The sequence below is a fragment of the Euprymna scolopes genome, chromosome 10 (genome assembly GCF_053919585.1).
Source record: "Euprymna scolopes isolate OS-2025 chromosome 10, ASM5391958v1, whole genome shotgun sequence".
Classification (NCBI taxonomy): Eukaryota; Metazoa; Mollusca; class Cephalopoda; order Sepiida; family Sepiolidae; genus Euprymna; species Euprymna scolopes.
The window spans coordinates 106,008,459-106,036,103 of record NC_136491.1 but is presented as its reverse complement, the minus strand read 5'-3'; the positions used below and the strand labels follow the sequence as shown (position 1 = coordinate 106,036,103).

At 33.6% G+C, this 27,645-nt stretch overlaps 1 protein-coding gene across 2 annotated transcripts in view; it reads right to left on the bottom strand.

The window, feature by feature from the left end:
* LOC145286188 (sodium/glucose cotransporter 4-like) overlaps positions 1-27,645 on the bottom strand; it is a 115,057-nt gene that overhangs the window by 67,283 nt on the left and 20,129 nt on the right. The window contains exons 2-3 of one of the 2 annotated variants that reach the window (XM_080134980.1): positions 10,778-10,846; positions 7,527-7,631 (exon numbers count right to left, since the gene is read on the bottom strand). In XM_080134980.1, coding sequence (XP_079991106.1) covers positions 7,527-7,631; positions 10,778-10,846 — 174 coding nt within the window. Of the gene's footprint in view, positions 1-7,526; positions 7,632-10,777; positions 10,847-27,645 lie in introns of those variants that run through there. The other variant, XM_080134981.1, reaches the window with a different exon arrangement.

Below are 27,645 nucleotides of genomic sequence, written 5' to 3'. Positions count from 1 at the left end.
GTTCATGCAATTTGTTTGCAGTGCATTTGTTCCATTCCTCTTGCCACTTGTTTTTTATATATTCGTTGATTTTTCTTTTAGGTCTGTGTGTGGTATTTTAATTTTTTTCATTTGGTGGCTTGTGGCTTCTTTAGCCAGTTTGTTTGCCTTTTCATTTCCTGTATCTCCACGTGGTGTCATACGCTTTTTCAATATCAAAAAAGATTGAGACCACGTGATGGTTTCTTATTAGACCGTTATGGATATATGTTTCTAGTTGAATAAGTTGGCCGTTAGTACCTTGATTTTGTCTAAATCCGCTTTGGTGTGTAGAAATGAGGTTATATTTTTATAAATGCCACATTAGTCTTGTATTGACCATCCTTTCTGTTGTTTTGCATATACAGCTTGTTAGGGTGATGGGACGATAATTGGTAGGGTTGGAGTGATCTTTTCCTGTTTTAGAAATTGGGATGATATTGGAGTCGAGCCAGTGTTTTGGGAAATTGTTAGTCCACCATATTTTGTTAATTATCTGTAAGAGAATGTTGAGAGATGTGTCTGGCATGTGTTTTAGAAATCGATAGTGGATGTCGTCTAAACCGGTAGCTGTATCTTTACTTTTATGAATTGCATTTTTTAGTTCTGTTATAGTGAAAGAAGTGTTATAGTATTCTTTGTTATTGGATGTGAAGTTTTTCTTTTTTCTGCGTTGTTTTTATATTTTTGGAATTTGGGGGAGTAGTCGTTGGATGAGGAGTTTTGACTGAATTCATTTGCGATTATGTTTGCTATTTCTTTTTTGTCTATAATTTGTCTACCATTTGGTGTACTTATATTATTTATTGGTGTCCAAGTTTTTTTTTCCAGTTATTTTTCTTATTATTTCCCATGTTTTTTTTTTATGGCGTGTTGTTGTTCGATTTGGAAATATAGTTTTGCCAGGTTTCTTTTTTGCTTTTTTTTATAATATAGCGTGCTTTTGCTCGTGCTTGTAGGTATTTTTGAAGGTTGGGTTTTGTAGGATGTTTTTTGAAGTGTTTTAGCATTTTTTTCCTGTTGGTTATTGCTTTTTTACATTCTATTGTGAACCATGGCGTTGATTTTGGGTGTGGTTTAGTGGAAGATTTTGGGATTGTCTTGATTGCTATTTCGTTTAGCATATTGGTGAAAGCTAACATAGGATCTGATTTGTTAACTATTTCTTGGTTAATTAAGTTTGTACAAAGTTTACTAAATTCAGTCCAGTTAGCTTTATAGATTTGCCATTTTGGTTTTGGTTTTTCTGTTGCAGGTTCTTGGGTTTTGAGAAAAATTGGGAAGTGATCGCTGCCACAATGGTCGTTATGTACCTCCCATTGGAAATCCATAAATATTGTGGGAGAGCATAGTGTTAGGTCAATAGCTGATGTCGTTCCTGTGCCTGGGTGAAGGTATGTGTGTGTTTTGTCGTTAAATATAGCTATTTTGGGTGATTCCAGTAATGATTCAATGATTTTCCCAGTTTGGTTAATATTCTCACATCCCCACATTTTGTTATGGGCGTTGGAGTCCCCCATTAATATAAAAGGTGTGGGGAGTTTTGTTATCAGATCTTCAATTTCGGTTTTATTTAGTTTATGTTTAGGTGGAATGTAGATTGAACAAATAGTTGTTGGTCGGTGGAGTGTAGCTTTAATTGCTATTGTTTGAAGGCTTGTTTGGAATTGTAGTTTTATATGTGGTATTTATTTTTTTTTATTATAATTGAGGTGCCACCTATTGGTCGGTTATCTGTTTGTGATCTATTTGTTTGATTGTAAATGTGGTATCCTTTGAAGTTCATGGTGTCCGTTTCTTTTAGAAGAGTTTCCTGTAGGCCAATTATGCTGGGGTTATATTGTGCTATTATATGTTTGATTTCTTCGTAGTTTGGTTTTATGCCTCTGCAGTTCCACTGTATGATGTTTTTATTCATTTGCATAAATAAGTTCAGTTTTTTTTTTTTATCTGTTTGGTTTTTGTTTGGGTTTTTATATCTAGTATTCTATTGATTTGTTGTGTTTTGAGTGGTTTTTGTTTTGTGTTTACTTGAACTGCTTTGGTTCCTCAGTCTCCATTTTCTCCTACTGATCAGTTCTGTTTTTGAAGCTAGATTTATTTCTGTGACTCTCGATTTCAATCAATTCATATTTATTTTCGTTTTCGATTAATATTATTTCTGTTTTTTATTTGTTTTGGTTTTTGGAAAGAGGATTTGCGTTTTCCCGTTCTGTTTCCGTCTTCCCAGATATTGTGTGTTTATCTTCTGCTTTTGTCCTTGTTCGTAATTTGGATCTTTCACAGTTTATTTGTGGTTTTTGTTGTTTGGGTTCTTTTTTTGTTCTTTGGGACTTGTTTTAGATCATTTGACAGAGTTTTAGAAGATACTGTATGTTTCTTGTTGTTTTCGTGTTGGTTAGTTTTTAAAGTTTCAATTAGATTTTTGAGTTCGGAGATTAGTTTAAGTAGATCTTGGTAGTGGGTTTGGTTTGTTTGGTTTTAAATTTTTGTGATGTCTGCGTAAGTGTTTATTTTTTCTTGAGAGCTTGCTATTTTCCTTGCTTCAGGAAAGGATACGTTTTGTTTGTATTTTATTTCAGCTATTTCTTTTTCTTTTTTTGAAGATTTTCCATATTTTAGAGTATGCTAGGTGTTTTTCTTGGCAATTTGGGCATTTTGTTTCGTTGGGGCATTCACTTTCAGTGTGGTTAGGTTCTTTTTAGCCACATTTTCCACATATTTTCTGTCCTTTGCATGTTTCCCTGTTATGTCCATATTTATGACACTCAAAACATCTCAGAGACGCTGGTATATATTGTTCTACTTTTTCTATTGTATATCAGATTTTTATTTCTTTGGGAATTTTTGGTGTATTGAATGTTAGTACATAGGTTTTTGTAGGTAGGGTGTGACCATTCCTTTTTATGTTTATTCGAACATGATCGATTACTCCCTGTTTTCTTAGGGCATTTTCTATTTCTTCTGCTGTAGTCAAGGTTAATTCATGGCTTTTTATGACACCTTTTGATGTATTTAATCTTTCATGGGCATAACTTTTGCATTTATAAATATGGAATTTTTCCATCTCTAAGATGTTTTTCGCGTCCTTATAGTTGTTGACTACGACAAGTAGGTTGCCATTTTTCATTTTTTTTTGCTGTTTTTGGGTTGCTGTTTTGAGACAGAATTTTTTCAATTAAGTATGGAGACAAATCGCTGATCTATTTTTTTCTAAGGTTTCGATTACTATGAATCTTGGGTATTTTTCTTTATCAATTATTTCATAGTTATATTCTTGCTCACTGTCTGAGCTGGTTACATCAGAGTGGGTTCTTTTCAATTTTGTTTTATTTTTTTGGTTTCTGGGTTTTTTGTTTGGGTTTATTATATCCATGGAAGTTTGTTTAGATTTTCATCTCTTTTGCTCCCCACCCTCCTTGGAGCCCGAAACTGGGAGATGTTAGGGGGGAAACCCATTCGCCCTTTCATCCCAGGGATACAAAAAAGGTATACTCAATTGGTTGAGTTTGTTCCATCATTTCCTGTTTCCTCCTTTAGTTTCTTCTTTCCAAGTTTGATAGAAACATTGGTTAGGGAGCAGTTGTGTGGTTTTGTCTCATCAATTGATTGACCCTGGCCATCGCCTTTTAACACTTACCTGGTTTATCTATGTTTGTAGTAATAAGATGTTGTATTATCTTTAGATTAAATTTGTTTATTTATTTATTTTTTTTAAATGTTATAATTGACATTTTCAGTGTAAGTGTTAGGGCTTGACATGACTAGCCGATTGATCGGATCGGGCCTCTCCGACCGCCCGTCTAGCCTAGTACAAGGCCAAAGTGGAGTGTTGCAACTGATACCGTTATTTTCCCTCGGCATCAGTTGCTCAGCCACCAGAATCCTTTCCCTAGGCATCATGGGTTGCCACCCACGGCTAACAGGTAGCCCCATTAAGGGACTTTTACCTTCTGCAGGGGGGCAGTTGGCGTATTCTAATGCCCCACTGACAGGGCCACTCGGTGAATAGAAGAGATATCCAGAAAAATCAGAAAAAAAAAAAATAACTCTGTAGTGTTCAATCAGACGTGCTTAAATAATAGGGATTAGTATTGAATGAAAAATGAGCACAAATTTAATCATATTCAAACATCAATTTAGCATAAATCACTCATTCTAAGTCAACAGGCTATAACTTTTGCCCGTTTTTAATGGGCAAAAGTTATATATACTCTCACACACACACAATGAAATAGACACCTCAAAAAATATACGAATCAACAGGACATAGGACTACTGATATTTTAATATCACTACATATCAACACTACTGCTACTTCGGTCTCCAAACACATATGCTTATATGTACGTGCACATATTTAAGCACATGCACTGGATGTTTATGCATCTGAACAACAGACTTTATGGAAATTTGGATACTTTGCAGTCAACGTTAGAAAAATTAAATACTGGTACAACAAAATGAACGGATTCTGAAACATGGTATTTACACTTGCTAGAAGTTAGAGTCAGGATTGGCCAACTTTTTTAAAAATCTTTTTCAACCCAAACAAGGCACATTGCCACTTCGAGCTACTATTTGGGATCATGTCTAACAGAGGACTGTGAGGAGTTGAGCAGCGAGATGTCTGTTAACATTACATTTAATCTCCTGCCTGTTAGTACAGTCATAGAAGCAGGAAACAGGGAGGTAATTCCAAAGTCTAGCAGTCTGAGGGAAGAAACTATTAGAGTAGAAGGCTTTCTGGCATCTAGGGACCGCAACAGTGAGGGGATGGGATTTTGCTGCTTGTTAGGTAAGTTGGGATTATATCTGTTGAGGGGGCACAACTGTTACGAGTTCATTAGAGAACATTCTATTAAAGTACTTGTAAAACAAGCAGAAGAATGCAACAATGTGGTGATGGGACAGAGGTTGAAGCTTTGTCGATAGCGTGGGACCAATTGGATTTGAGGCTCTTTTTTTGAACCCTGTTAAAAAGTGATAGATTACAGGTAGATAAACCAGTATAGATGTTCCATTGTGATTTTGTAAAGATATAGGATACTCCCTGGTGTGAATAGTTTTCTAGCACGATAGAGAAAGGCTGAATGGAACGGTGAAATCAGACATGAAACTGGTAGCTAACCCCTTATGTTTTTGGTGAATGTTGATAGAACCAGAAATGGTTTGTCAAGGACTTAGCTACTAATCGACATGGGTGAACTGTCTTAACGCAGAATGCAGTGAACTCATTTGGAGATGGCTCGGCTCACCCTGGATGAATGCCATTGAAATATCAGATAATTTCCTTTGATTTTAATTTTAACGGGTTTTTTTTTTACAACTTTCAGATTTTCTTTAATGTTTACAAGGAAACATGTCTTCGGGGAATCATTTTACCATAGGAAGACTGTATAGCTGCTAATAAAGAATCAATCATTTGGGAGATGTAAGAGTAAAAGAGATGTATATTCCCGAAACAGTGTTTCATGGTAAACAACTGATGATCCCTTAAATTAACATTAGGACTATTGTGAATTCGAGAGAGCAAGTTGATGCATTGATTGCAGGTGATTAAATGACTTACTGACTAAATAGTTTTGCAACAAATGATATAAAAATCAAATAATTTTTTTTTATATAGTTTTAAAGGTTAAAAAACTTCCAAGACACATATATATATATATATATATATATATATATATATATATATATATAAGACTGAGAAAGAGAAAGACAAAGAAAAATAGAAAGATATCTACTGAGAAAGAGAAAGACAAAGAAAAATAGAAAGATATCTACTGAGAAAGAGAAAGAGATAGAATAAAAGAGAAAGAAAAAAAAAATCGAGAGAGATATGACAAAAATAAATTTTCAGACTTTTTCGTATAAGCATTTTTATTGATAATATTCACATGGAACTCTAGTCCCCTTCATAGTAATCTCCTCTGGCTGCAATGTACTTGTTGTACCGTTCCAACAACTTCCGGAAGGCCCCATGGAAGTCCTCTTATGTGAGCATGTCAATGATTCTCGTCGCAGCCTTTTTCATCTTCTCAATTGTCTTATAACGACAGCCTCTAAGGTTTTCAGAATAGGGAATAACCAAAAGTCACAGGAAGCAAGGTTTGGACTATAGGTAGGGTGAGGAACTGTCTTGATACACATCTTGGTCAAATAGTTTGTGACAAGGATGGAGTTGTGAACTGGTGCATTGTTCTATTGGAAATACCATTGACCTGATTGAAAAGTGCTGGCTTCTTCCAATGGAATCTCTTCCTGAACTCCCTTAATACCCCAATTTATTGACTATCTGTTCTGTTGGAATCCAGTGCATGTGGATCATGCCAGTGCTGTCAAAAAAAAAAAAAAAGGAATGATCATAAGTTTCTGGATGGATTTGTTCTGTCTGACCTTGGGTCTGGGAGAGCCAGCATGTTTCCACTAGGAACTCATTCTTTGTATCTGGATCATAGCAGTAGATCCAACTTTCATTACAGGTTGCCAGAGCATCAAGAACTGCGGGGTCTGAATTGATCAGCTCGACCATCTCCCTGCTGACATCTTTCTTTCTTATCTTCTCTTGGGACAAATTTTGTGTAAATCATCCACATCTTCAGTTCCTCATGAATAATTGTGCGTACAGTTCCCACACTGACATCAAATTGTGCACTCATTGTTTAGACATACAACAGTCCTCATCGATGAAATTCTTTATTTGGCCAATCAACTTTGGTGTTCTGACTTCCTTACTCCTCCCATACATCTCATCATTTCTCATAGACTCCCTGCCTTCCTTGAATATCTTATACCACTTTAAAACCGATGCTCGATTCATGCAAGATGGTCCAAAAAGCAATCTGAAACATTCCATACATTTCTGTGGCATTTTTTCCAAGTTTAAAACAGAATTTAATAGCATATCATTCTTATAATGTGTCATGTCCAGATTGAATTTTTGAAATTCACCAGCTGTGACAGTCAGGCTTTAGTAGGGTGTATTCTAATTCCTACTCTAGCTGTTCATTTGAACCTGAAATCAAAAATTGGTCAGTCATCTCATAAGATGTACGGCGATAACATACTGAATTTTCAAGCATTTACGACAATTTTGAATGCTTGTACAAAAAGTCTGGAAACTTATTTAAGGTATCTTGTATACACAAAAACTGAGAGAGAGAGAGAGAGAAAGAAATGGAGATGACAGAGAAAGATAAAGATAGAGAGATATACGAAGACTGAGAGAAAGAGAGAGAGAGAGAATGAAAGAGAGAAAGAATAAGGGAGAGAAGAGAAAGAAAAAGAGAGAGATATAGAGAGAACAAGAAAGATATATACAGATTGAGAGAAAGAGAGATAGAGTGAGAAAGAAAGAGAAGTAAGAAAAAGAGAAAGATAGAAAGAGATATATTCAAAGACAGTGAGAGAGAGAGAGGGAGGGAGAGAGAGAGCTAAAGAGAGACAAAAAGGTAGAGAAAAAAATTTATATACAAAGAAAAGAGAGAGAAAGAGAGAACACTTACATTCAATTCAAAGAGACCAACAGCAATTCCGGCAGCTGCTCCTGATCCAGCCAGGCCGACAAAATGAATACTACCCACATTACTTGCAAACAATGAGGCACCAATCTGTAAAATAGATAAAAATTATAATTATTCACAATATGAAAAACACACAAAAAAAGTGCATACATTAGTGTTGTAATATAATCAATAAACCTACATGTGATGCTGTTAATGAATACTAATTAAGACACTTTCCATAAAAAGAATATGCTGTTGTGCTAGCCCTAATTATTACTCATTGTTGAGATTTAAACGAGTTATTTGGATGGTTAAATAATAGTTGAAAATTTAGAATGCCCAACTAGAAGCTTTAAATGGTCAATTCAAAATTAAGAGTTAAAAGTGAGTCAACCATATTCTCAGTAAGAATTCAGAACCGTCAACTTCTCAGTACAAATAGATAACTTCTTGGATAAGACAAACATGTCCTCCAGCTTGTTGCTAAAATCTACTTAAAAAGCAAATGGCTGCCTTTATATATAGCTATCACGGGAAATCATTCTTTGGTTACTTCCTGTATCAGAGAAGATAACTCCACAGGTACTTCCTGTTAGTAGAAGCAGAGGACTCTTTTACCTATACATGCCGCTCCCCACCGTGACCACGGGATGAATTATCGTGGTCATCTTTACGTGTATCAGAAAACATGCGATTTTCCATGCATTTGTGATAAGTTTCTTGATGCTCTTGTTTTGCGACATGAAGGTATCTTAATGGTGGGAAACTGACCAAGTGTGCACATCTTCCTGTGGTATCATTAATTTCCAATTCTTCTTCATCGTACTCACTGGACAACCCAACATTAGTATGCCATTGGACCTCCATTGCTTTCTCGGAGTTGTTCTTGTGGGACCTCAGGGTTTGTGGACAGATTTAAGATTCTTGGTATAGTGTAATGTAGGCTGTCCACAGTTCGGTATATTTTACGGAGAAACTGACGGTTGTGCAGTGTTTCTAGAGTACTCCCATCTACTCGTACTCGGTAACGTTGGTTCCCATGCATTTTCATGATCCTCCTTGTCTTCGTCCATCAATGAGGATAGTTACAATCCTGTTTCTGGATCTGGACAAAGACTCTTTGGAGTTCCTGGAGTGGATGACAATGCTGGTTGTAGAACTGTTTATTCTGTATATGTTTCTTGACCATTGCCAACTATCTTAGCATGCCTATTTCTTTCCATTGTTTTTGCATTTGATATTTATTCTCCAGGACAGGAACGTAGTCTTTGATGACTCGACCATATAGCATTATGGCTGGGGACCTGTCAAGGTCTTGGACGTGGGTATTGTGATGGGTTAGTAATGCCTGAGCAGTCTGATCATGGCACAGGCATCCATAGCTGTCCATGTTGTTGACTAGTACACATTTTGTTGTCTCAATGGCTAACTTTGCATAGCTGTTGCTTTGAGCATAATAGGTATGTTTCCGTGTACCCCAATTCTTCAAAAAGGGAGTCATATACCTGGAACTCAAACGGTGGTCCTCTGTAAGTACAGAACCAAGTTCTCAAGGTGTTGCATACAATTTTGGCCTTTTCTGATGTCTTTAAAGCTACTTCGACCCTCCCAGTATACTTATCTGCGTACATCATAGAATTTGGTTTATATCTATAAAAATATTCATTCATGGTGTTTAGTTTGGTTTGGTTGTTTTGGTCGTTTTAAGGCATATCAACCCTTTCCACGTTATTTAGTGCTGAATCCAGTCATTTTTGCTTCAAGTTTTTAATATATTCAAATAGTCATGAAGTTTGATTCTTTTCTAGAAAAAAAAAAAAAATGCTATTTTTGTTTTTGATTTGGAAGAACAGGATTGAGTTCTACAAAATTAACGGAGAAAACAATAGCATCAACGTTCGGTGCATGAAAATTATGTAGTGTCCATTAGATGTAACTACAATTTTACTTCAACATGACCTAACATGGATGTGTACTGTATAGATCGTGGTTAATTATAAAAATAAATTGTTAACTATTCTGTACTTTCAAAACTAGACTGTTAACTATTCTACACTTTCAACTAAGAATTTTGTGCTTAAAGTCGTTACACTGTGATCCAAAAATCACAATTCCAAAATCGCATACAATCTCTGAAAACTGGCTTTTTATCCAAGCTGACACCACATATGGGTAATGAGATTTCATGTTACTGCACAAGACCCACCATTTTGTTTGTTTGTTTTTTTTTTAACTGACATTTACACGCTATGCAAAGTTAGAGGTTTGTACCAATTTTTATGTATTATTTGCTACAAGCAGCCATTTTATCACATGGACATAATGCATCATCATCATGCAGTCCGTCAGTCTTGACGATCCCTAGTCGGGGCCTCAGTGCTTTGTCCTTCAGTGTTGGCATAGTCCTCTTTCTGTGTGAAACATCCGGTCACAGGCACTGCATATGTGGGTGCCAGAGTGTCTCAGCTCTAAGGCTTCTCCAATCTTTGGAGAAGCCTTAATGTATAAAAATGCAATAAAAATGGAAACAAAATAAAATTCTTTGTATGATTTGGAATGCTATTCTCAACTTGAGTGGCATTTTAACAATATTTCGGTCAAAGTAATGTCTGACCTTCTTCAGATGTATCTTGTTGAACTTGGGAATTTTTCTATCAAACTTGGGAATTTTGCATGGAATTTCAAACAGATCCCTTTATTTAATCAACAGGAGTTGTATGTTCTTGTTCCATCATCCATGACGGGGTAGAAATCTTAAGTAATTTGTAATTGTATAGAATGTTCAACCTCCAAAAGTGTAACTTTTAACCAAAAGATTCCAGAGTTCAACAACATAAATCTGAAAAAAGGTCAGAGTCTACAATCAACCAAAATGTTGTGAAAATAACACTCAAGATGAGAACAGTAGTTCCAATAATCCAAATATAAATTATCCATCCTCATCTCCAAAAATCAGAAACGCATAATAAAATTATATCAAATAAAAATATAGTTTTCAAATGACACATAAATTATAAGAAATGATTAAGCATCAAGAAAGTTACAAACAAAAGAAAATATATAGTTACTTATGACAGACTGCACAATTTAAATAATAATAATAATAATAATAATAATAATAATAATGTGGGGTTTAGGGCAGGGAGAAGGAGTACGCAAGAGTCTTCATTCATTCCTGTGCAATGCCAGCTTTGCTTGATAACTGAACATATTTCTAAAGAAATAGTTAAAAATATTGTATATTAACTTACAGGCATCCAATTCATATTCTTTCCAGCCAGAAAGAATCCGCCTGCATTACTTTTGCTTCGTCGGGAAAACTGTAAAAAAAAAAAAAAAAAGAAGGAATTGAATACATTAAATGTAATTGTCACATTAGTCACATCTTTGTGCTATAACAAATAACCATTGTGTGGTGTAGAATTGTTTCTGCACTTCTCAGTAATAGTAGTAATGACTATAGAATTGTTTTTTTTTCTACAAGGTGGTCACCACTTATCAAGGCCTGGAAGCCACTCGGGGATAAGGGTTATTGCATGTACAGTACGTTAGTATTGAAGATTTGATAAAGTGTCTTACTTATGGGGGCGGTTCATCAGAAACTTGTTTATGTTGGACTTGAAGACATCTAGGTTGTAGTCAGGTGGGAAACAGGCAAACGGAACAGGGTTCCACAGGTGTGCACTTCTAAGAAAGAAGCTTTGTTCATGGAATCTACGTTTTGATTTTGGCACAGATAAAGAGTGGGGGAAATTTTTGACAGTGGTTTCAGCAAGACAAGTATTTTTCGTGAAAGATTAGCGAGGGGGGACCAGGGATTGGAGCTGAGACCTACTTGCCATGGAAGTAATGATAAAACAAAGACAGGCTCACAACATCTCTCCTGTGGGAGAGAGGTTGCAGAGAAGAGAAAAGGGCATCCCCACTAAGCCACAAAGTCTATTTTATACTCTGTCAAGGCAGGATAGGCTGTTTTTAGCAGCTCCTGCCCAAATGTGGCAGCAGTACTCCATCCTTGGATGTACTTGGCTTTTATATATCTCGTTTTCTCAAATAGAAACTGCAGCATAGAACCTCACTTTCTTGTGAAATATCTATTGTAGCCATTAGGTTGTACATCAGCCTCTCTTTTATAGCAGTAGTTGTAATAGTTGTTCCTTTATTAATAACAATAGCACATATTCATTTTGCCAGGATTTTTTACTTTGCTTTAGTTTTATTTAAATTACTCTTTGCATAATACACAAGATTAGTCTTCCTACTACTCGTCCCCTAGTTAATGAAAGAGAAAGACTACTGAAACACGCAGGTTTCCTTCCAGACAAAAACCTGAGTGGACACGTGTGTGTGAGAGAGAGGGGACTCTGCTCTTTTTTGCTACGTATCACTTTCTAACATCATAGCTAATACCATATTTTTTTTATCTAAACTTTACTCACCCACCCTGAATATTGTCATGCAGTCCCTGTGAGGTGCAAGCACCCCAGGTTGGGAACCCCTGCTCTATTGGCTACCTTATTGTTTTACAAGTCAGCTGTTCTTTTTAGTAGATGGTATGTGGAGATTTTTAAATTCTTACATACAAACTTGTTATCCTCTCTCAACCTAACAGTAATTCTACTTCACTTCTTGCGTATCCATGCTTACAAGAACTAAATAAAATGATTTGCCCCCAACTCTCTAAAAACAAAGCAGGAGAACTTTCCTCTTTCTAGGAGGTTTCCAAAACTGCAAGCGCTGATCATCACTTTAGTTTTATGTTGGATATTAGGTAGATAATACCAGGAAGAGAGGCAAACATGCAAATTAATTCCATTTGAGGAATGCAAGACTTTCCACCATTGTTTATTGAAATGCATAATTTTAATTTGACCAGAAATATGTGAGAGAATATTAGTGAAAATGTTGAGACAATAGACAATGGGAAATATTAAACATTCCAAGATGAAAGAATGTTTATATAAATTGACACAACAGAAGCAAGTGAGAGTTGGTTAATGAGCAAGGACAAGCTGACACATTTTTTTTCACTGCCAAACCACCGCATGACCTCTCCCCCCACCTGCCATGCGCTTTCACTGTCAACACTAAATCGAAAAGTGTTGTCATTGGGAATAAACAAAATATTTTTATAAACCAGCTGTGTTGTGTTTTATTCATTGTTAGGTGTATATATCGTAGACCAGTGACAAAAGTCAATTTAGAAATTATATAAACTGAAAAGCACTTTGAATGATTGGCCACAGCGAATATATAACACACTGTCCTTAATTTGACATTAAACAAAAAATAAATTTTATCTAGAATATTCTACTCAAGCCTACATACCAGTAGCTAGACATAGGGAATGGAATATAACATTAGAATTAGAATGTAAAACGTCTTAATTATAGGTTAGAATTTAAAATTTATGAGGTTTAATTAATACACAAGAGAACATAATAAAGAAGGATTTGAGACATTTAAAATTAACGAGATTTCTAAGCACAGACCATCCTTTCTTTTTTTTTTTAATATCTTTCCTTTCATAGATAATTTATTGCCCACAAAGATTTAAAAAAAATAATTAGATTTTTGTTTTCCGAAGTAAACTAAATTAGTTTTGCGAACAAATTACCTAATTAAGTTGAAAATAGTTTAGAAAATTAACTATGAACTGTGTGACTTTAAATAATAATGGTAAAAGAACAAAATTGGAAGAAAGTATTTGGGATGATTCGAACTGTGTATTCAGTGAGATTTTTTTTTACATGGGAGTAACTATTTGTCAAGCCCCAAAAGCCATTCAAGGATAAGGGTTAATGAGTGTCAGGTGATCGCCAAGACAACACCGTAATGATTGGTAGTGGTGGAAATCATATTTCCAATCAGAAGTACAAAATTATGTTTTCGAAGTATAAATATTTCTCTGTTTAACCGAAGACATTTAAATCAACCATGATTAACACCTCCACGGACTACTACTCACAAGGGATTTTATAACTGTGACAGGAAAGATGGCAAAACCTGATAAAGACTTTTTTGTAGGCCTGTTTATTCCTTAAAATAAATTAATTATTTCAGAGAAAAAAAATAAAGAAAGAAAACATAGCTTTCTAATTTCTATACTATTATGAATGTTACTTTTAAACATGAATTCCCACAAGCAATATCGTCAGCTGACAATTTTATATACATCTACCTAAACATATGAATAAAACAGCAAATGTATGTATACATGTGTGTGTGTCTGTCTGTGTGTAAATATTTAGCCGATAAACTCTTAAACAACTGGTCACATAACACTGAAATTAGCAGTAAACAGTAATCATACACCAAGGATATTTCTATTTCTTTCTTCGCATGCCCAAATTCAATTCTTTTCTTCAAGTCACCTATAATATAAATCTCACCTGTCTGTTTAAATGTATGTATGTATATATATATGCCTGCCTGCCTAAAACTGTTGACAGAGGCGATGGATTTTCACGAGATCGGTATCATTTTGAAGCTTGATTCTTCAGATGACAAATATCGAAAAATTGGCTAAAACCATTAATTTCTTCACCATCAACTGGGCACTTTTCTACAAGGAGAGGTCGCTTTTTTCACCAATATTTTCGAAAGTCATCCCCTCTTTTCGATTGACTAGCCTTAATTTAAACCTTCACCACTTCCTGTTTGGCAATAGATGCAATGACAAAGACATCACTTTTTTTTCACATGCTTTTCCTCCTTTGCGGTACAGGTTCGAGCCTGCCTGCTTACTACCACTTTTTCTCAACACACCTTAAAACATCCTGGCACCGCTGGGCACCCAGGCTAGTCTATATATATATAAAAGGCAAAATGTGTGTGACCATTTCGTGTATGTCTCGCAAAGGCTTCTTTCGCACATGCTCCCGGGGTCGTTACTATCGCTTAAAACTGTTTATATAGGTCCTTTATCATAATATCTAGGATTTAGGAACGCGGGTTGTCTTTAGATTTATTTACGTCGACTTTTATGAGATTTGCGCTATTTCGCTGTGTCCTCTATTTGTCCTGCATTTTAGTATAAATACAGTGAAATTAAATTAAAACAGTGTGTTCTCGGCTTTTTAACATCGTTCACTTATTTTTTAATAATATTTAAACAGGGTTATTATGTTCGCTTATTCTTTATTTTTCATTTTGTTTTGATTTACCCCCCACACACACACACACACACATACCTCCAAACACCTAGGCAACGCTGAGTACCCCCGCTAGTTTAATATTAAATCTTTCTTATCTATCTTCTGATAGTTACATCAATAGGGATTGTGGCTGGAGTGCTAAATGTTTTGGTTTCGGTTCTAACTGATGGCACTCAAGTCATTTTTTTTAATTTTTGAAACCAGTACTATATATTAGGTACAATATAATATTCAATAGAGAATTGTCTCTGTAATAATAAATACGAAATTTGCATGAATTAAAATATATTTAAGCATATTTTACAACACGGCAAGGCTGGAATCTCTCCACTGGTATATAATATAGTTATTCACAAACACAATTTTTGCCATCATATAGTTCATCAGCATGCTTAATTTGGCGAGATTTGAAACCATGCCCACACTGCCCTTGTCAGTTTAAAAAAAAAAAAAATGCAAATTTAAGCTGAACTGTAATGTAACTGTTTATACAACCTATACCTCATTTGATTCACCTTTTATTCCTCTATAAGTTTACCTGCTCATATTTGACTTTAAAGTGAAGTATTCTAGTGTTCACGTCAATTTAAAAAAATTAGCTTGAAATCGAGAAGGAAAAAAGAAACCCCGCACAATAGAAAATTGTTATTTAAATGTAAGTTTGCCTTTTCACTGGAGTATTGCCAGAGACTAATTCAAGGAATACCCAAAAGATTGCAGGCGGTCCAATTGTAGAAGGGCTATGCTACTACTAGTTCATTGTGTTCCTGTTGTATTTGTGTTGCAATAATGTTTTAAACTTACATTTAAATAACAATTTTCTATTGTGCGGGGTTTCTTTTTTCCTTCTCGATTTCAAGCTAATTTTTTTAAATTGACGTGAACACTAGGATACTTCAATTAAAAGTCAAATATGAACAGGTGAACTTATAGAGGAATAAAAGGCGAATCAAATGAGGTCTAGGTTGTTTAAAAAGTTACACTCAATTTAGCTTAAATTTGTAGTTTTTGAAAAAATGACCAGCGCGTATTTTATTTTTGGTGCCACTGTATATGTATATATATAAGAACAAGTAGTTAATAAAACATGTTAAAAACCACTTTGAAAAAGAGTTAAAAACCATATTTAATTTTAAAAAGGAAGCACAAAATAAGTGGATAGTCCTTAATCTGTGGAGTTTTGAAGAAATAGTTTCCTTCTCATCAGAGGGTAGGGATTAGCAAAATGCGGGATCGGATTTTGCTTGCAAAAGTATTTAATGAAACTACAAGTAAGTCATAGATTTTATTTGGTAAAAAATAGTGAAGCAGAGGGAATAGGGGGAAGAAAAAGGTGATTTCACATGAATGGATGGTCCGGTGAAGGGTAAAATCCCAAAAAGTTGATTAACTTTCCATTTCTTATTATAAGCTCTGTTTCCTATTTTGTTTTATCAAGCTTTTACATCTGGTTGAGATTACTTTATAAATATTAACTCTTTAATATTTATAATATACCTTAGATTTGCCATTTGTAATTCTTATTTCATTATATATCACGTTGCCTTGGTTATTGCAAAATTAAAATATATATGCTCAATTATTAATACTGATAATCGTTGAGCTTAATTAACTGGGTCAATTAATATTGACTTGGTTTAATTAGTGTACGAACATTAGCGAAATTTAATAGTAAATTTTAATTAATAACTATATACGTACATAAATTTGGAACTAAATTCAGTAAATTAAAAAATTTCGGCTCAAATTAAGTTATTAAGTTAGATCCATGTCCAAGGAACCTATATCTAAAATTTCAATTGTTTATACCCAAAATTGGCGGAGGAGTTGGGTAGAGTTCTCAAAGGTCAAATCGTTGAAATTTGATCCCTTTACAGGCAAATTTCTGGCCGAAAACGGATTACAAAGATTTTCTCAAATCTCACTACCCTGTATATCAAATTTTGAGTCTGTAGACAGAAAATTGACAGAGTTATTGCGTAGGGAAATGTACACAGACACGTTCACTTATATATATATATATATATATAAAAATGATGGGATCATTTCAACATTTTTTGCTTGATTCCAATCCTTTATAAATCTCTGAATATTCAACTATAAAGTTATTTTATTGACTACTGTAAAAACACATTGGTAATTCTGCAGATATTTTCTCAAACGTAAAAACAAACTTGTGAGGGGAACGATCTATAGATTTTAGTTTTAAAATCAATAAATATTTATTATTTTATTATTACTACCAGCAGTGGAAGATTTTGTTTTAAACAAAATAAAAATAAACAAAATAAAGATAATTAAAACATTAATTATTAATTAAAAAATCTTTTTTTGGCATTGGAAAATAGACAAATTTTTCCGATACCGATTCTGATACCTCCAAATGTTCTGATTTTTCCGATTACTGCCCCAACATAATATATATATATAACTAACATTTTGAAATATTTCAGATTGCAGATTTATTTAGCAATACTTATAAACTTTATTTTGCTAAAATTATTTCCTCTGATGAGATGATCTATTAGTTGAAAATCTATGGATTAAGTAAAAAAAACTTAATGTTGTATTTCTTATCAAATAATAAATATCTTGTAATTTTTATTTAATTTACCAAATTTAATTCCAGATTTTCATTTATATTCATTATGTTGGTGCAAAAATAATGTCCTTTCCTTATTGTGCATATATAATATATAAAAAAAACAATACTCACATGCACGTCTCAGTTTCTCTTCTGTTTTTTATACTTCCTTTTTTATAAGGAATTTAACGTTACGTTTAATACCTACGGTATTTCTGTATAAATAAATAAGAATTCTGCATTAATTAAAATATAATATTTATGCATATTTCATGATTGGGCAATGCTGGGTGGTATGCTAGTATATATATATATATATATATATTTATATAGTCATCTACATACAGTACTGTTTCGCTGTATCACAGCTCATCAGTGCGGCTAGACAGGCAACTACCTCAAGCCAGAATCGAAACCCGACCGCCCGTACGACAGTCAGGCTTCTAACCATTATGCTAATCAGATCAGCAGCTGCTGTGCAAGTAGTGAATTAACGATGTTTTAACACACACACACACATTATATATATATATATTATATATATATATATATATATAAACGGTTATATGTCTGTTTGTCTCCATATGTTCAAACTCAGAAACTAAAAGTCACAGAGCAGCGCCAGGGGCCTCAAATGATTGGATTTTTTATGGACCGTTCTTTTATGAGTTTTTAGCTGGTTCAAATCGTTTTTAAGGGGGCAAAATTTAAAAGAAAATCATTAAACATTTTGTACATTCATCTTAAGTTTATTTTAAATCTTAATCAGTTCATATATGTTGATTTATCAGCATGTTTTGTTGTCATAAATGATACCGATATTAATTATCATATTGTAAACGAAGACATGTTAACCCTCTTTTTTGATTGCCAGTGAAAATTTATCAAAGAAACATGCATCATCTACACCATATTATCAAATAACAGGCATGACGCGATGTTAACATGTACACTTTTATAACTTCACTGAATTTGAGGTAAATAAATGTAAGCATATGGAAAATTTCCCTTCTTTCTCTTCCTGTCGAATTACTATTATTTTGTACTTTAAATCAATGTCAAAGAAAATGATTAATTCACCTTTCAGTTTTCATGTTGAGGAATTGTACAGTTGCGATGATGTGCGAACCGGAAATAAGGCATTCTTCATCAGTCATACTCTTGTTCCTCATATTTTGACTTTTGCTACCATTGCGTATATGGGTTTTTTTATTTTTATGGTTTAGATAATGTATATTTTTGACAGAAATTTGATCACACATCTCTGCTTATGACGCACATCTCTGTCAGGGGTTTCTTTATTAGAGTCTTACACTGTCAATATCTGCAACAGAGAGCTGAAACTTTCAGGTCATAAGTTCAATCAACATCATAATAATGCAATTTGCAATCCTATCTGATCTATTTGGGTGGAATAAAATAGGAGGCATTACTTTTTTAATACTCCTCATACATTTAAGCAATGCCAATATAGTGAAATTTCTGAAGATTATATTTTGTTGAGATTTCATAAAATTAATTATGGTCGGTTATGACCAAAAATATTTCTTCTAATATTTCTTTACGGTTTCAAAAAGTCTTGAAGATTTGGAAATTTCCGTTAAATGGTCTATACTGAAATGAACTGCTTTGATGTTTTGTTCCATTTTTCAAGTTTTAAGTAGTGATAGCAAATTGGTAGCGCCTTCTTTTAAGCAACAAACTATGGCTGGATTTTAAGCTTCTTACTTTTAAAATTTTTTCATTGTTACAAACGATGAAGATAAGGAGTCAGGACTTCTTTCATCAATGCCTGATGGCTGATCCTAGTTAGCCTCTGTCATAGCTGGAGTGCCATTTCTAGAGATACGTTTACACCATTGTTTGCTTTTTCTTGCCTGATGTAGAAACAACTTGGGGGGGGGGGCTTTTTATTCTGGGTGCCAGCCAGCTGGTATTTATGTTGATTTTTTATTCATTTTACTTCAGTCAAAATACTCAGAAATAAATGGGATACGCTATACGAGATGCATAGATATTCAAGTATTCCATTAGTTCTCCTTCACCACGCAAACACTGAGTACAGAAGTTGGGAATATAATTTGCTTCTCCTCTCCCAAATTGACCATTTAAAATATGTTATATCTTTCTCGTGGTCTCTTAATCTTACTGGATTTCAGGACAATATTTCATTATGTCCGGTGGAGTATCCAGCTTCGTGCTGTTACTGAAGATAACATTAATTGGAGAAGGTGCACCATTCCTTGTAAAGGTAACCAAGAAGATTTTATTTGGGTTGCGAATACTATGTGATTTAGAATATTTAGTCAGGGTTTCCTTGCAGAGAAAAATATTCTCATGCCAGATTGTACTGACAAACCTTTGTAAAGATAGACTTTAGACAAGTGGTTCCCAACCACTGTGCCATGGAACATTAGTGTGCTGTGGAATGATTACTGGTGTGCCACAAAGTAGTTATAGGTGGAAATTACAAATTGTTTTTTGATATGTTTAGGAAATAAAATTGAAAGCTGTTTTTGCACCAATCAACATTGAAGAATTCTTTCTAAAACTTATCAATTATCAATCTTGACAATTTTAAGTTATGTAAGCTGATTAATTAGCAAACCTTTCCAGTGATCGTCGACTCAGATTGAAGCATGCACGACTGTCATTAGACGCCTTTTGGATTTCTGTTACTGGAGAGTATGCAACTCTAAATAAAAAAAAGAGCCATTAAAGTATTATTGCAATTCTCAACTTCGTACCTGTGTGAACTGAGATTTTCTTACCTAAACAAAAATAAAAATGTGAAAGACCTAAAAACATTGCAGAAGTGTGTGTATCTCATATTAACCCACATAGGTCAGCAGTAGTAAGGAGACACCAAACACCTGTCTCATTGACATGCTAGGATTAAAATGAGTAAAATATATCGATTGTTCTGACAGGTGTGCCAAAAAATTCTAATAAGCTCAATAGTGTACGGAGAAAATTTAAAGAGCACAAAAGTGTACCACTATATAAAAAAAGGTTAGGAATCACCGCCTTAGACACTCGAGGATAGTGTCTAGTGAGCATTCAAGTTCTCTCTGTAGGGATCTGAATTCTCTTCGATAGGCATTGAAGTTCTCTCAGAGTTCATAAGAATGATGTTGACAATGTTAAGAGTATATATTTACACAAAACTAATTAAATGAATGCATCTATTTTTAAATCAGTTTGTTTAGAAAAAGTGATTGAAATTTGAGAATCACTATTATATAAAAGGAACGTGTGTGTGTGTGTGTATGAGTTCGTTTCCTATGGACTCGAAAATGGCTGGACCGATTTTTATGAAATTTCACACGAACATACTTTATGTGACTAGCAGTAATCTTAGATAGATTTTGTATCAAAATATCTTTGATAAGTATCGATAATCAAAATAATCCGATGAAAGAAAGAACAAGCGATTTTGACCAAAGCTAACATCTTACACAGCCCAAGTGAAAGTGTAACAAGTGCATTTGAGATGTTTTATCACCACACAAGCTGAGAGGCCCAACATATAAAATCAATAGTAGGTTCTTTGATATAACAGGGGCACATTCGAAATAAATGTTTCTGTTTAAAGCACAATTGAACTATGATACTTGACTTTTCATTTAAAACTTAAATTCAAGCCATTATCACTGCACAAGTAGTAAGGCCATGCACATAAAATCAACAGCAGCTTTTTTGATATGACAGGGGCGCGTTTGAAATGAATGTTTCTGTTTAGAGCACAATTGAACCATTATACATGACTTTTGCATTTTAAACTTTAATTCAAGCCATTATATATAAAAATAAATTTATAAAATCAACAGTAGATTCTCTACAGTGCAATGTAGACTACAATGTATTATGAACTAAGTCACTGCAGGGAAGTCATGTGAAGTTTCCTCCCATTGCGCCGTGGTGGGTCCACGACTAGAACAGGTAATCAATCGATTTGATTGAAAAATGAGCGATTTCACCAATTTTGATGACAAAAAAAAATATGGGAGTATGAAACAGTCATTGATCGTCAAATGTCGGGTCTCCCTACTAGTTTAATCAATAAAAAGAAAACAGTAATTTTTAAAAAAAATTTATATTCAAGTTTAGCAGAGTTTTTTCTTTTCTACTTTCTGACAGTATCATGTCATTCATTCTGTCCGATTGAGGTGAATATTGTAAATAAGTTTGTTTTTTCTTCATTAAAAATAAACTAAGTAAAAAGTTAGTTAATGATACATATTATTTAGATTCTTCAGACTACTGTTCTTATCTTGAGTTTTATTTTCACAATGTTTCGGTTGATGTAACCGCCGACCTTCTTCAGGTGTATCTGGCCAAACTCTGGGATCTGCGCGGAATTTCAAACGGAACCTGTTGTAATATTTTTGATGGTATGATCCCTCACAGTTTGGAGATTCTATCTATAAACGATGCTGCCAGGAACTGACGAATCAAATTAATTCACGTTCTGTTACTAACCAATCAGAAACCAGAATTGCTCCATAAAAATTAAACCTTTTCTTTAGCAACCTTGCATACATTTTCTTTGTGTCAACATGGGAAGAATCTTTTGTTCTGTGGCTACAAAAATTATAAAGTCAGGAACCTGAACAAAAGAACAGTCTACTGAGAAACAATCACCTCCAGGACTTGTACAGAGCACTAACCATCAGAAACTGTTCTGAAACTAAACATGGCTTCCAACTCAAGAGAATCCTTTATTTAGTATACAATGGTAACATGCTCCTATTTCATCAGCCGTGACTGGGTAGAAGTCCTAAGTAATTTGAAGTTGTATTTTTAGTGTAACCTCCAATGAGAATTGAACCTTCAACCTCCAAAAGTGTGTAACTTACAACTGAATTTACCAAGTACTTTATGGGTCCTTCCACAATGCTGTGAAAATAATAATCAAGATGAGAATAGTAGTCCGAAGAATCCGAATAATATGAATAACCAATCATCATTTAAAAAATTCAGAAACATTTGATTTATTTGAATACTATTGAATTTCTGAGAAATATTTTAAGTGTTCATTCTTTTCCATCCTGACGTAACCACTCCCCAATTAAATTTCATGACACTTTCTTCAAATCTAAATAATTGTTATCATTACAGGTTATATTTGCAGTTGTAATTTGAGAAACATGAGGTGTGACTCATTTGAAAATAATGTTGGAAATGTGTTGAATTCTTCAAGAGATTATTTTAAGGTTTTATGCCTCATCTCAAGCGATTTAAAAAAAAAAAAAAAAAAAAGAGCCATCAAAGTGTTATTGCAATTCTCAACTTCGTACCTGTGTGAACTGAGATTTTCTTACCTAAACAAAAATAAAAATGTGAAAGACCTAAAAACATTGCAGAAGTGTATGTTTATCTCATATTAACCCATATATGTCAGCAGTAGTACACCTGTCTCATTGACATGCTATGATTAAAATGAATAAAATATATCGATTGTTCTGATAGGTGTGCCAAAAAATTCTAAGATCAATAGTGTCTTGTCTTAAGCGATTTAAAAAAAAAAAAAAAAAAAAAAAAAATATCTCGTCTTAAGCGATTTAAAAAAAAAAAAATATCTCGTCTTAAGCGATTAAAAAACAAAAAAAAAATGCCTTGTCTTAAGCGATTTAAAAAAAAAAATGCCTTGTCTTAAGAGATTTAAAAAAAAAAATGTGCAGATAGAAAAGAAGGGGGGAAAGGACTGGCTCTCTTTTTTTAGGGGCAATAGTAGGAGCAACTGCTTCTTCAAAAGGAAATATGTGAAGGGGAGTCATCTCAAATTTTGAGGGGGAATAAGCAGGAGCTGCTCCCAAACTAGTGGAGTGTAAAGGACTCCTGTGTACTCTTCTCTCAGACTTGAATTCAACATTCTTATTCTATTCGAAGTTGATTGAGGTTAGGTTGTAAACTGGATATGCACCCTAAAAAATGTTCTCTTAAAAAACAAGAAACTAGAGATTACTTATGAAATTAATATTCCCATGAAACTTCCTCCTTTGAGAGAAGCCGGTTCAACTTGCCTAGGATGCTTCAGTACAGTATTAAGAAGCGTTCAAGTTAAGACCTTTGTATTTTCATTTTCAAATCAAAGACAAATTATTAAAAATACAACAATGTCTTCCAAACTAGTGGAATGTAAGCCGTATTCAACACAAGAATGAGCATTGTGGTAAATAAAACAGCATCGAGGTACTGTTGAGCTGCGATGTAGTTGAATAAGACGTTTCATTTTACTTCAGTCTAAGTTCTCAGAAATCAAGCCTCCCCTCGGGGGGGGGGGCTAATACTTGGTCACTATACGAGACACATAGATATTCGAAGATTCCATAAAAGTTCTCCTTTATCTCTTAAACACCAAGTTAGTAAAAGAAGTCGGGAAGATAATTTTCCTCTTCCCAATTGAGCACTTAAATATTTTATAGTATATTTTTCTTGTGATCTTTTGGTCTTGCTGGATTTCAAGACAAGAATTCATCTAGTCTGGCAGAGAATTTCATCTCTACAGTGACTTCGATACACAAAACATGGCGATAAAACACAAAGGATGTTGAATTAAGATCTCGATTAGAAGGAAACATGATACAATATACTCCCTGTTATCATCACACAAAAAGATAACGCATCAATGAGTAGTGGTAATCCGAGTTTATAGTTCTGATTGTAAGGATAATCGATAGACATTGTAATGATGATGATGATGATGATGAATGTTTTGGTTATTTGCTTCCTCATAAGAGCGACAGGTGGTGTTTTGTGTTTTTGGTGCATCAGACGTTTCTATTTTAACATTTGTGGGGGGGGGGGGTTGCACTCTTTTTATTTTAAACAACTTTTGAAAATTACACAAGAAAATTTTCGGTCTGTCAATTTTCATGAAGATCTTTAACTTTTTGATATTTTATAACGTTTTGTAAAAATCTAAGTTCACAATCATATATACTTTGTTTTATTTTACTGCAGTCGAAATCCTGAGGGTTAGCACTTCATATGAGATGCATATATATTCGAATATTCCATTAAAGTTCTCCTTTACCCCCCAAACACTAAGTCAGTAAAGAAGGTGAGGACATAATTTTCCTCTTCCCAATTGACTATTTCAATATGTTACAGTATACCTTTTTTGTGGTCTTTTGGTCTTACTGAATAAGCTCAAATGAGCCAAAGCAAAGTGTTTTCAAATAATTTTCGAACTGTATTTCCTTTAAAATACAGTATATCGCTAAAAGCGTTATTAAATAACACAAAACAACCACGTCCTATCTGCTTATCCTTTAGCTAATATTCATGTATGTGCAGACCTCAATGTTCACAATGTGGAATGGTTGACCCACTCAAACAAAAGGGGGTTATAAATGTAAAGATCGGCAGTCTAAACAAAATGCAATTTAAAAAAAAAAAATTGTGTATATACGATAAAAATTCAAAATTATAATTAAAAATAAAAATTCTGGAATTTCTGTTAAATTGGGCAAAATTATCTCCCTTGTCCAAATTGTTATTAACTGTTTTGTATGAAGACAAGAAAAAACACTAATAAAAATGAAGACAAGAAAAAACACTAATGAGAATTTTTTTGTTTCTTGACCTCGCATTTTCCGGTAAGTACGCTAACTAAAAAGAAAAAAAAAAAAAAAAAAAAAATTGTAATTTTAGAAAATATTAACTTTTTATGGTGAAAAGAAAATAGTACCAAAATTTTACAGAAAATCGTCCAGTATTAAAATATCTCTATTATATAAAAGTCACTTTGTGTGTGTAAGTTCCTTCCTCATAGGTCCCAAAACGGCTGAGCCTATCTTTTTCAAATTTCACACAAAGGTAATTTATGTCTGGCAGTGTTCTTAGATATGTTTTGTACAGATTCATCCGATAATATTGAAAATCGAAAAAAATATGATCTTAAAAATAGCTTTTCTCTCTTATAGATAAAAAAAGAATAATTTTTACAGGGAAATATTTTATGTTACACTGGCCAAGGGAGATAATAAAATCTTAGCAAATCATTACTTCTTAAAAAACAAATTTATTGTCATCTGGAGACATAGATTAGTAGTAGAGTATTTGACTACAGATCGAATGATTCAGTGTTCAGGCCCGGGTGCACCTCACCATTTTATTTTATTTTTCTGCTATTAATGAGTTCAATTTATGACAAAAGAAGAGGTACCATTTAAAATCGCAGGAAATCATTTCTTCGTTTGCATATTTTAAAACTAAATATTAATCAGCAGTTATTTTTCCAGTGCATTCATCGTCATGCCCAAATATCAGCTAACATCATATTGTAAACAAACACAGACGGAATTTGATGAAGGACATTATCGTTACTAGTTTTTATTTTTTTTGTGAATTAGTTCACTAGGCAAATTATTCCTCGTAATATATAATAATCAATAGAGGATTGATTCTATAATAATACATTTGCAATATGCATAAATTAAAAATCCATGTTTAAGCATATTGTATGACCAGGCAACACCAGGCTGCCAGCTAGTGTATCATATATAGCATATTTACCGTGAAATTTGAAATGAAAAAGCACCAAAGTTTTAGTTTAAAAATAAATAAATAAAAAGCAGGCAGGTAATCATGTAGTTTTCCGACCCATGTAATTTTATTGAAAAGATGATATACATCCTGATAGATATTACTTGAAGTAATACTTTCAATGAGATCCTAGCCAAAAAGGAAAAGCTCAATATTTAAGAATAGAGCAATATATAAGTTTGGTGGTTAAATTTTAAATTCTGAAAAAACAACATATAGAGGCATATATTCGATTTAAGAATTTATTGCTTGATAAAAGGAATATATAGAAGGGGTTATTTTAATTCCCTTAATCCATGGATTTTCAACAATGGCTCATATCATTAGAGGAAATAATAACATATTCTAAAGCCACAATAAACACTAAAAAATGAGCTTATTTCGTTATGCAAGCACAAGAAAAATTTAAGTATAGCTAGCTCAAAGCCACTTAAGCTACTATACCTGAACTATTTTTGGCCCGTTGCCCCTATATGTATAAGCATGGATTCACGCTTGTATGAGTGTATATGTATGCATGCATGCATGAAAGGGTGGATGTTGTATGCGCTGTAGCAATGTTAATATTTACGTATGTTTATATGTGTTCTTATACATGTGCATGTTTGAGTAAGTATATGTTTGTACGTGTCTATATATGTATGGCTGTATATTTGTATATATATGTGTGTGTATTTGTGTATATGTATATATAAGTGTATATGTGTGCGTGTGTATATATATATATATATATATATGTGTGTGTGTGTGTGCATGTTCTTGTCTCCATTAACTTCATTTCCTTATATATGTGGATGTATATATATATGTGAGCTTGTAGACGTTCGTTTTGTGTTGAGTCTATATACATAGGATCATGAGCTGTAGTGTATATATGTATGTGTGCACGTATATACGCATATGTATGGTTGTTTATGTGTATGTGTGTGTTTATGTGAGCATGGACATTTAACAGAGTTACAACTTTAGCCGTATATTGGTACACTCTAACTATCTATATCTCCCTAGACCATATAAAAATGTTGTTGGCAATGGGGGAATACACCCCTCTCTAAAATAGAATCGCTAGATAAATCCGATCATTTGTTGATGTATATATATCTTTAAAAAGGTAGGTGCACGCTCTCTGTATTTGTATGTTATATGTATCAGTGTGCGCACCTTTATCTCTTTCTAGACATAACACTTATGTAGTTCTATATTTGCTGTATGCATACGATGGTATGCTAAAAAGAGTATGAATTGTATGCTTGCACTTGATTATATCGATGTTCGGCCGTGCTTATGAGTGCAGTTGTACATTCGAGTACGTGTGATTACATAATCGCCCGGCTGCATAAGTAGTTCCCTTCTCTAATATGCGTGTTTGCGTTATGATATGTATATATGTAATTGAGTGCACATATGCATTAGTATAACGATGCGTATGTATATAAGTCTGTATTTATGCAAGCATGGTATGGATCAGTGTTTTGTACGTAAGTGTATACTATCTATATGTATATGTGTATGTCTATATATGTATATGTACATATGTATGTGTGTCTGCGGGTATATGTGCTTATATTTGACAGGTGGATATACAAGTAATAATTATATAAATAGTTAAAATTAACCACGCCTGGGCGACCACATACCCAGTCCCACATTTAAATCAACTCTCTCCTTTATAAAAATATTAAAAAAAATAAAAAAAATATATATATATATATATATATATATATATATATAATTAACCACAGTATATAAAGCACTCACTCAAACATCAATTCCAACTCAACAAACAACAAAACAAACTCATCCATAGATCGCCTCCAAACAGAAA